Raw genomic sequence first — 11,504 nt, forward strand, 5'->3', positions numbered from 1 at the left:
CTACAGCCCGCAGTACAAAGAGTTGTCACCTCGTGAGAAATTTTTGCAAGTGTAAATGTGTCCTTGTATGTGTGTGAATGTATATTTGTGTGATAAGGTGAATGTGTGTGTATGTATGTGGATGTGTAGGTGGGTGAGTGTTTGTGTACTTTTAGGCCACTCATGTTGGTATATCCATCTCTCACAATATCTGTTTGTGTTGGTGCTGTGTGTGCAATTTTGTAACAAAATGTGGGAACATTGGCAACTGTCCTGTATTATATATTGGCAAGCTTCAGGGCCGGCGCTGTACATTTTTTAAAGTGAGGTGGCCCAGTTTGTATTAAAACGCACACACACAAAAGAGGACTTAACCACAATTTTCTAGTGCCACTTACAGGGTTAATCGGCTGACCATCCAAAAACAAAACAACCCCCCCCCCCCAAAAAAAAAAGAAAAACAAAACAACAACAAAAAGACTTAACATTTTTCTGGTGCCACATCCGGGAGGAAAAAAAAAGTGGAGGCGGGGAACTTGGCATAGCTTAGATTGAAAAGTAAAAATGCCACTGGTTTAAGAATTGTGAGATAGTAACAATCTCCTTTTCAGAGGCCAAGGAATGTTTTTAGGTCTGTGTGTACAGTGTGTGTGTGTGTGTGTGTGGGGGGGGGGGGGGGTTGCAGGGCCCGTGGTGTGTGTGGGAATACTGTTGGTCGTTTGGTCAAGGGTCCATGGTACCACTCCCCCCCCCCCCCCCCTCTTAGCATATTGTACCACTATTCCTGGGGGTGTTTCACAAAGAATTTAATTTGAAAGTAAAATTATGGTATGCCCATTGGTTTCTCTTTAGGGTTGAAGCTCCTTGGGTTTATCTGTTGTTTTCAGAATCCACTTCAAACTGTTAAAAGATCGTGTGTCTCTTTGATACTTTATTTTGTTAATCAGTATCTGTATGAAAAAGTCTCCAAAAATGTTCATTCTTATATGAAAGTTAGAATATTATTGAAGTCACACACAGCCTTACATAATTTGAAGTTAATCCCCAGGGAGCGATGACCGGGGGAGTGGGGGGGGGGGGGGGGGGGGGAACTCTCTCTCCGCAGCTCTGGTATCTCTCCATCTACTGTTCGTGAGTGAATGACGTGTACGTAAACACATCAGCGAACACGACTCACGAAAACTCAAACGTCACGTCAGTGGGCTTCTGCAATACGGCAGCGCATTCGAGAAAGAATTAGTTCATCAGCTTGAATTTCTGCAAGTGAAAGATTTTGTCGTCCTCTAAACTCGAGTGAGTACCCATGAGTCTCCTCCTTTCTTAATTATTCGTAGATTTGATCGGTGTTCGTGACTTAAAATGAATGAACAGCTGCTATAGTCCCACTCGTTGCCGTTCGCGTCGTGAATTTCGTTCTACGAGACTAGGTTCTTTGAGATTACATTTACAATTACAAATAAATGAGTCATATTAGAACAGCAACACAGCAAAAGCAACATACGAGTTTCACGTTCACGGTTTCAGTGTTGAAAAGCTCCATCTGGAACATCACTCAACGTTGAGAGAACGGTATCTAATCGAGCTGTGTGCTCCTTTAGCTTTTGTTTGAATCTAATGAATGCCATTGAATCCTTGATGGAAATTAATGAGTGGGGGAGGGAGTTCCAATCTTTGGAGGATTTGGGGAAAAAAGACTGTTGAAAGCAGTTGGTCTTGCTAAAAGGAACCTCAAGGGAGAGCAGGTGAGATCTTCTTGTAGACACAGACGTACAGAGGGGTCTCGTTTCTTGAATGTGGTCTGTAAATTAATAGGGAGATCTACATTGTTGTGGATCATATTCTTATGCATCATGACCTGCCTGTTGATGAATTACGGGAGCACCATCTCTCCAAGAGTTTGAGATCCTTCTGCAGCAGCAGGTTACAATCTGATAAGGTTTTGATAGGCCGATACACCACACAGTCATCCGCCAATAGGCTGACATTGGATTCCAAACCGTCTGGTAGTTCGTTGATATACATAAGGAAAAGTAGAGGGTCCAGCACGTTGCCCTGAGGTACCACGGAGAGCACTTCAGTAGGCTTGGAGTAGGAACCTTGTACTACCACTGACTGTGTTCTACCTTTAAGAAATGCAAAACTTTTTTAAAATGAAATTTCCTCGATATCATTCAATGTACATGAATGCCATTATTTACTTCTCCCTGCTATTACACTTTGAATGGGAATAGGATAATCAAAGAGATATCATTAGGGAGGTGAGACGCCCTGATATCATTTATCATTTATATTGTGTGTGTTTGTGTTTTTGTAAATGACGAACATCTTGAAAATGTGTCAAACACTGAATTTGAAACTTATCAAGGCCAGAGCTCTTTTTGGTATGGTACAACGTTCCTTGAAATTGATGGTTTAATTTTTTTTTAACTGTGATGCATTTGAATGGTTTGAAATACTGTCATTTGAAGAGGTGTGTAATTAAGTTTTCTTCATATGGCTTGTTTTCAGGCTGAGCACTTTCATCATGGAAGACACTGACAGTGAGGTGTCATTTGAGAGTGCAGATGAAGGTGACGAAGATGTGCAGAAAGGAGAAGCTACAGAATCAAGTGAAAAGAGCGATGCCCCCCAGGGAGCAATGTCCGCTGGTCCAGCTGCAGATGACATAAAAGAACAAGACACACAGAAATCTGGTGGTGCTGCTGGTAGGACTAAACAGGAGGAGACGTCAAAAGAACAAATCAAAGACAGCAAGGCTCAAGCAGATATTAAAAGTGAAGTCAGGGATGAAGGAGGCGAGAAAGAATCTGAGCATTCCACGTTGATGCCAAGTCCGGACACATCAGAGGCAAAAGATGCAGAATCAAAGACTGGAGCGGAAACCGATGAAGCGGTGAAGGAGGAGGAGGAAAAGCAGAAGAGGCAGGAGGAGCCGGTGGCCGAAGAAATCAGGGACCGAGGTGCAGCGGGGGATGTCAGGAGTGATGCGATGTCCGGCGGCACGCCGCAGCACGCCACAGCAGGGGCGGGGTCCGGCGGGTGGGGCTGGGGTGGCTGGGGTTCCTCCATTCTCTCCTCTGCTGCGGCCACAGTCACCAAAGTTTCTGACAATGTTGGTAAGTGTGAGCATTGTTCCTTTGTTATCTTTAAAGACTGTGTATTCTTTTTGCAAATGTTGTAAAATTTTGCATGGTTGAAAATAATGTCTGGGAACATTGTCCATGAAATCTTACAGCAATACACCTCCAAGTTTTTTAAAAGAAATGAAAAACTAACCCATGTCACTTTCAGAGAATGTGCTACCCTTTTGTATTTAGAATAAGGGTAGAAATTCTTATGGGGTCTGACTGACTTTGCTGGAAATCTATAGTATTGTTTCCCTCTCCATCATAAAAAAAGTTTCCAGTTTTATTATTCTGAGGAAAAGTCTAAATTACCTACCTTTGCAATATACCAGCTTATGAAATGAATCTAGTTTTCAGGGTTGCAAATGGGACACACAAACTTTAACATAATTTTATTCTAATTTATTTTATCTATCTGTCTGTCAGGTGTTTGTTGCTTTAGAATAAGTATTAGTATGGAAAACTTACTCTTAATACATATTTTTGTTGATATTACTTCTATCAGGAAAGGGCTTGACATCTGTGCTTGAGAATGTTGAGTCAACGCTTGGTGTTCCCAAACCAGAGGAGCTGAGAGAGATTGCAAAGAAGGAGAAAGAGAAGGAACAAGTTGCTGACATCAAGGAACCAGCTCTGTCTGGAGGTAAGACCAGCAACAGATATCATTGTGCAATTGAGAGAGCTGTGATTGGCCAGCAATGGTCTGTCTGTAATGTGTGCTGATGCTCTGTAGTAAATGATCCAGAATATACATGACAAGATGAGGTGCATTTGAATACATTGTTGAGCATAATAGTAAATGGATACAGAAATTGAGATCAGTAACATCATAAGAGGTCGTTTTGTTTTGTTTGTTTGTTTTATTGTTTTGTCAATTTGTGTAAATTATTAATAAGCCAGCACTTTTATACCAACAGCATCCAAAAATATATTGGTAAGTGTACAAACATGCACGACTTTGCCATGACAATACATTTAAAAGAGCCAAAGTCAAGTTTTCTGTAGGCCTATCCACTCCTCTGCCAATGCTGGTATATGTAAATAGCCTTATCCCCAGTTTTATTTCAGGTACATGGATGGTTCATTGATAAATTGGGAAACACATGAACAGATTACTATAAAGCTTGCCAAGAAATGTCAACCAAGCAGTTGGTGAATGCAGTGTGTACTGTATCTATATAGTATGAAGAACTGCAGTACCGGCAGGTCCATGAGAAGACGCCTTGGCAATTTGTGTGAATGAGACATCTTAACCCATTGAGGACGGACTGATTTTGCTATGTACAACATGCATTTCCCATAGACCCCTGCCCGAGTATACTCAGGACTCGTCCTGAACGGGTTAACATGGAATTTGTCCAGAAGTCAGCGAGTCTCCATGATTACAGAAGTAACCACTGTATGTTTCCATTTCAAGTTTTTGTTTTGTTTCCTATTTTCTTTTGATTTATATTTGTCTTTTACCAAGGAACCTTTGATATAAGACCTTCTTATTTGTTCCATTGACACAGCAGCAGACAAGGCATCTGGTGGAGCAGAGGAGGGGGAATCTGGGGGCAAGGAAGAGACCGGTGAAGAGCAGAGAGAAGGAGCTGGGATCGGTGGGCTCTTTTCATTTGGCGCTTCAGCCTTCACCAACGTCATGGAGAAAACAGTATGTGCCATCAGTGTGATTCACACAGATTGTATTTCTTGTGTGTTTGATTTTGACCATTTGATATAGAGAGCTTATACCATTCCTTGTATGATGCTAAGTGATGTTTAAAAATTGGTATAATTTCATGCATACGGTATGAATATCACCATAAAAGTGACTTCTGTAAATATGATTTTCGCACATCTTAAAATCGATCATAAGATGTGCATTGATATGATGCCCTATTCAGGTGAACATGTTCATATGTACAATTTTATGCTTTTTTGCGCGTTTTGATTAGATTGCGTGAAAGAATGCAAACTTCCGACAATTTTTTCTCCTTTTGCCACAAAAGATTCATAAGGCATAATTTTCTTAGTGAAATGTCATGTCACTCATACCAAAACACAATAGTTCACTCATATTGTGTAAAAACAAAAAGAAAAAAATCCTTTCTCACTATGTTGCCTTGACAACCAACAGGTGACAGGGGGCCTGGATGCACTGGAGATGATTGGACGGAAGACAATGGACATCCTGCAGGAAGGGGACCCTCGACTGGAGAAGAAGCGGGCCTTGATTGTCCCCAGGTCAGAGAAGGTCAACTTGTCAGAAGTAAGCATTGTGCTTTGCAATTGTTATTGTTGTTACTATCGTAGCATTATTCCTATTATGGAATGTGAACCTTTTTATCTGTACTCAGGCTCACTAACATCACAATTGCATACTTCAGCAGTGCGCACTCAATCAGTTACAAGCCAGCCCGCTCAATCACTTACTTGCTGTAAACAATTTTCAAGTTCATGTTTAGTGTGTCTGGAACATTTCTTCGGACATCTTGGCCTTTGAGCAAGTTCTGCATGTGGCTGACTGATACCCAGAGAAGCATTTTATAAAACAAATAATGCACAGGTTTAAGTTTTTGGTGCTTAAGTGGAGATGCAGCTCACTCTCGGGTATTCACAAAGTTGAGCCACATGTACTCAGCTGTGCCTCGTGCATGTTACACTAATGTAAATACCCTCGAATGTGCCCCTTTAATTTTTCCCTTTTAATTTCTTTTATTTAAAAAAAAAAGATAACAAATTAAAGGGATTCATCTGGTGACCCCTCCCCCCCCCCCCCCAAGTTGTTTTGTAAGCTACAGCACCTGCTGATATTCTTGTCAGCAGGCATGATATTCTGTAGATTTAGATCTGATTTTAGATTTTTTTTTCTCAAATCTACACACATTTTGCTTTTTCCATAAATCAAAATCACCTGAAAATTTTAATTTCCGATTTTTTCAACAAACTTCAATATCATCCCTGGTCAGGTCTTACGGCAAGCCAAGGAGGAGGCCGAGGCTGAAGCAAAGCGACGGCAAGAAGAAGAAGACTTGCAGAAGTTCAACTTTGGTCTCCTCTTTGACCAATTTCAAGGTAGTACTTCAATTGCTTCTCTTTGCTTTCTTTTTTTTTCGTTTTTCTTTCGAGAGAGCGTTGCTTTAACTATTGATCAATCGTATTGAATTTAGTTCTATTCAATTTCATAGAATTTGTTTTGTATGACAAAGATTGAAATTCAGTTTGTGCATATGAATGGCAAAAAATCTCCAGTGTGTCTTTGGTTCTGAGTTGTGCAGCTACAAAGTGCTGAAATTCTATGGAGCTTATTCATGATCCTATGACCGTTTTTGTGATGATAAAGGAGTCATGAATAAAAGATTTTACTCTTTGCCCTGTATCAAGTGAAAACATCTTCATATGAGAGAAGATTGTATCCTTTGATCCCCAAGCTTTGATTTCATTGAATTTGTTCAAAGTATCGTTATCAGGGTCTAGGGCAATTACCCCCTGGGCAATTACCCCGCACCCTTCCCCTGGCCCTAATCCTAATCCTAATCCTGAACCTAATCCTATCCCTAACTCAAACTCCTAACCCTAACCCTAACCCTAACCCTAATCGTTACTCTAAGCTTACCACTAACCAGTATTTAGCCGGGGGGTAATTGCCCGGATACGCGTTATCATTTTACTGTGACATTTATTTTGTAGATTTTTGTTCGAAACATGTACTGTGAATTAATGTACGATTTTAATGGAAAGAGCAGAAATGAAATCAAACTTACCTGAACTGAACTGAACTGATCTCTCTTTGCTGTGAAAGGTCTTGCCCATCTTGAAGCCCTGGAGATGCTCTCCAACCAGAGCGAGACCAAGGTGCAGTCGGCTGTTGCCACGGTTACAGAGGATACCCTGGATGAAGTCAAGACCGAGCTGCTGGAGGTCAGGGATGCCTTCCAGCTTGAGGATGTTGACACAGTTGAGGAAGGTGTGAATTCTTTGTTTTTTTCCCACCTTTGCTTGATGCCTCATTTAAAGTTTGGTCTTTGAATTTGGAAATGAAAATTTACCAGGTAAACATTAAAAAATAAATAAATAAATGCATGACTTACCATTAATTCTATGTTTATAAAGTTGCCGGCATTGGGTAAGTTTTCTGTTGTTTTTGCTGTTTTAGCAACCTGATACTGCTGTAGTGGAAAACCAAACAAGGCCCAAAGAGAAGAAAGTTGTTATCAAACAAGGTAGCATAACCAAAGTAGCTGATAAGATGGCAATGAAGTTCCATATTCTTTGTTGTTTCGGATAAATGGTGCAAACAGCTGTAATCAGTGGCATGTCAGACTTGAAGTCATCCATGACGCTACATATGGTTCTCAGATATAACTATGTGGGTCAGGTATTTACAACATCATGTGTGCTGTTCTATTAAAAAGTAAAAACAGTGAAGTTTCTTACACAAAAACATGAAGAACTTACTCAAGTGAGGGTACAAGACACATACCAGTAACTAAAGACAGGTCTCAGTATGATACCCAGAAGATATCGTGTCTGATTTGTAAATGACTCTCTCTCAATTGTTGTCTTTTTCGAGCTCAAATTGTTCATCAGTCGATCTTATTTTAGTACATTTAGGCAGTAACACTTAAATTCACTTACAGATTTCCTAAGTTTTTTTTTTTTTAAAGTGATGTATTTCGATTGTTGCATTGTTGCAGACGCCACCAATGATCAAGACTTTGTGAATGTCGTCACTGAGCTCCTCTTCAGTCTCAGCATTGCTGCCACTCCTGACAAATTGCAGCGGGTGAGTTTGAGAGTGCAAAGGTCAGATCATTCTCATAGTTGTTTGTAATTCACAACCAGGCGCAATGCTAGCAGCAAGTTGCCAAAATCAAAGCATACTGTTCTTTTACGGGATTATGTTGATTATCAAAAGCTGCTTTTGTGAGAATGACAGTATGTGATCATTCATTTTACCAAAGCTTAGGTTGCAAAGATGACCATGATCTTTAGGGCTTATAGAAAGCTCATATCATTTGCATAATACTTGAAATAAGATTTATCCATGGGAATTTTTGCAGTGCCTCAATTGAAAGGCCTACACACGCAGGTTTGCATGGGTGGGACTACAGTAAGCATTATTGTATAATGCTGTCAAACATTTTTCCTACAGTTTTCATAATACGAAAATGACAAACCCTTCTATCTTTTTCTAAAAGAAGTGTATCCTGACAACTTTCCTTACAGAAACTACCTCACATCATGCATTGTAAATTTCAGATTTGAGAAGATTCTGGGCAAGAGTGTAGTGCAGAGATATCAACTGTTACCTTTTTCGCAAGAACTTGTACTTTGCTCTCTTTTTTTTTCTTCTTCTTCTTTTTGCAAAGAATACTGCAAATTCGTGGAAAATACTGTTTTTCCCAAATAGTATTAATTCACATGTCTACTGCAGGAAAAGTAGATCTTCCATAAAAAAATACACCTTTCTAGCCCTCAGAATACTGCAATACTGTCTACAATGTTAGCATCCCTGGAAGTAGTGAGAAGTGACCAGTAAACTAACCAGTGCAATCTATCTAGTATGTGGAACAGAACCATAAGATGCAGTACAAAGGGAACATCTTAATAATGTTGCTCTGCTCTGCCTTGAGTGTATACAAAATGGAGAACATATTATGCAGCTGCTACCTGTACCTTGTCATAGCTGTCTGTTGAATCAAAGTGTGCAAGCGTCTCTTTTATCTATCAAGTCCAAGTAAGTCAGTATGCTGGAATATTTTTTCTTTGCTGTGGGTGTTATCTAATATTTTTGTATTGCTCATTACACCCCGCACAGGTTCAGAAGGAGGCTAAGGAATGGTTGTCGACGCACAAAGTTGAGAAAGATGCCCCAGAGTCCTCCGGAGGAGACGGAGGGGAGGACTCCAAGCTTCAGATTCAGGTGTGATAACTTTTTGTCGTACATCCTACTCAAAAACTAATCCATCATTTATCCTGTTTCCCTTTTCCTTCTCCTCATCTTTAAATCTTTGACTGCAGTCCTCAAGACATTTAGATAATTGTATCTTGTTGAGTTGAGAAGTGTGAAAAATAACGGGATGGAAAATTCTGCAAACTTTTAGACACATTCGGGATGATTGATCTTTGTTTCCCAGTTGAATCAACTTATTTCATTTGAGTCCTGCCATTTTCAAAGGAGGATTTCCTCTCAAACTCACCTTGGTAGAAAATACTAGTCTTGTGTCATAATTTTCTGTGATACTTTGGATCAGCGTCAATGTTTGTGGGTAAACTTGTTGTCTAAACTCTGTTTAATTAAGTACTAGTAACCAATCTTGGTAAACATTGTTGTGAGAGTGACAGAAAACATACAATATAGGAGTCTCACAGTTCTCCTTTCCTCATACTCATCATTCGATGACTCTCTGTTTAGGGGTAACACTAACTTTTTTGTCTGGTAGCCCGTTCGGGCCACTAAAATCTGTAAATGTAAAATTTTGATGGCCCCCAAAAGATATGTAGTGGCATGAAAATTAAAGCAAAAGTACCAATCCAGTTTGAATCTTAGTTGCCCAGTCGGGCCACAGACAGATAAATTTGGCGGCGCGACACCAATTCTTAGTGGCACCGGGCCACCGGACCACCACTAATGTTGAACTCTGCTCTGTTTCTTTGTCAGGATGTTCATGCCAAGGCTATGCAGGTCCTGGCAGAGCTGACGGCCAGGACTATAGAACAGTTCCACAAAGTGGCAGAACTCATGCTACTAGACCAGGACCAGTCCAAGGGACCAGTGGAACGTGCCACCACACTCTCAAAGTAAGCTGGAAGTTTTCTGAAGTTGTCCAAATTTGCTGCCCTGCCATATATAAAAATATCTATTATCATTTTCTTAAATGTTGCCTAGATTGGCAATGTGATTTGTTCACCAAAAATGTTGTTACTAAGATGAATGACAAAGTGGTAATGTGTGTGGTGAGTGTTAAGCATCATGTGGAATGGTGTTGCAAATCTTCTTTTGGTAAAGCAATCTGCAAAGTTATTTTGTAATGTAGTACAGAAAGATCTTTGTAGCTGTTTATCACAAGGTTAGACAATTCCTGCTATAGAAGGGATGACCAGACACAGTCCAAATTAAAAGTCATGTAGTGTATGAGGTGAACGTCCATGATTAAGTGGAAAAGGTCAGATCTCACAGTCTTCTGCACTTTCCAGGGGCCCGTTGCATAAAAGTTACAATTATGGTAACTTTGCCATCCAATGGTAATTACCATGGCAACAATACTCAACAGCCAATCAAAATCAAGAATTCCATGGAAGTTACCATTGGATGGCAAAGTTACCATAATAGTAACTTTTATGCAACGGGCCCCTGGTCAGCTTGGCAGCTAAAGTTATGGTGGCATGGTTCAAGAGAGAAATAGACATGACATTACTCCACATCCTGCAAGACAATTTTAGATTTTTTTTTTGTTCAAAGTAGTGAAGAAGCTGTCTATGTATAGTTATCAACAAGTTGTCTTCCTTTACATGTAGCTGTGATTGAAATAACTATGGTAACAAGCTTCACTTTAGCGAGGGTACAAGCATCTGTGCAATTTGCCCAATGATACCAAGTTGGAACCATACCATTCATTTCCCCTCTCCTCCCTCCTCCAATCAGATTGGCCAGTATTCTGTCGGCAGAGGTCAGCTCCATTGCGACCCGTTTCTGCGAGATGCTGAGCTCCATGGGGGACCAGTCGCAGCAGCCAGAGGAGGTCAACACCATCATCACAAACATTTACCTCGAGGTCAGCATCTCATACCTTGACCGGTCCACATCCTCTGATGCAATCATTATACTGAATTGTAGCTGTCAATGCACTACACTGTAGCAGTAACAATAGTGAATTTGTGTAATCAAGCAGTTACTGTGTTTGTCCAGAGAAGCAGTCAGTATACTATATAAGAGAAAAAAAAGTAATTGAAGTGCCTAATTGTAAAAATTATGAGACATCCAGAGCTAACACATAATCTCTTTGCTCATGAAAATATCAGTGTTTTATGTTTTATACTTGTTCAATTGATTCCTCACTATAGTTTTGGTACCAGAAAGTTAGTAACTTCAGAGAAAATATCTAAATTTATGAATTTCAAGTTTGTTTGTTTGTTCTTTGCCTTGTATTGAACCATGCCAATTACCATATTATACTGTAAGTTGCAAAGACTGGGAAGTCAAAAATCTAGCTAGATCTCAATGCTTATCTCCAAAGAGATCATTGAAATGAAGAGTGCTTTGCATGTCCACAAAGTGCCAACAAAATGTGTGTGATCGCTTTCTGGCTACAGGCTTCCAACAGCACATCGTACATCCAGGACGCATTCCAGCTTTTGCTTCCAGTTCTGCAGGATATTGCCGTCAGGAGGAGAAGCGAAGAGGTGTCGTCATAG

General features: G+C 40.2%; 1 protein-coding gene across 1 annotated transcript; it reads left to right on the forward strand.

Moving 5' to 3' along the window:
- The first annotated feature begins 1,148 nt into the window (after positions 1 to 1,148).
- On the forward strand, positions 1,149 to 11,504 carry LOC139737458 (protein FAM114A2-like). Its single transcript, XM_071648134.1, has 12 exons — positions 1,149 to 1,272; positions 2,488 to 3,095; positions 3,610 to 3,771; positions 4,616 to 4,758; positions 5,224 to 5,355; positions 6,056 to 6,161; positions 6,889 to 7,053; positions 7,784 to 7,872; positions 8,908 to 9,012; positions 9,751 to 9,890; positions 10,735 to 10,864; positions 11,403 to 11,504. Exons 2-12 carry the CDS (start codon positions 2,504 to 2,506, stop codon positions 11,502 to 11,504), a joined length of 1,866 nt encoding a protein of 621 aa, XP_071504235.1. The 5' UTR covers positions 1,149 to 1,272; positions 2,488 to 2,503.

The sequence above is a fragment of the Diadema antillarum genome, unplaced genomic scaffold (genome assembly GCF_040938485.1).
Source record: "Diadema antillarum isolate AM-2024a unplaced genomic scaffold, OU_Dant_1.0 seq00000693_RagTag, whole genome shotgun sequence".
NCBI classification, from domain to species: Eukaryota; Metazoa; Echinodermata; class Echinoidea; order Diadematoida; family Diadematidae; genus Diadema; species Diadema antillarum.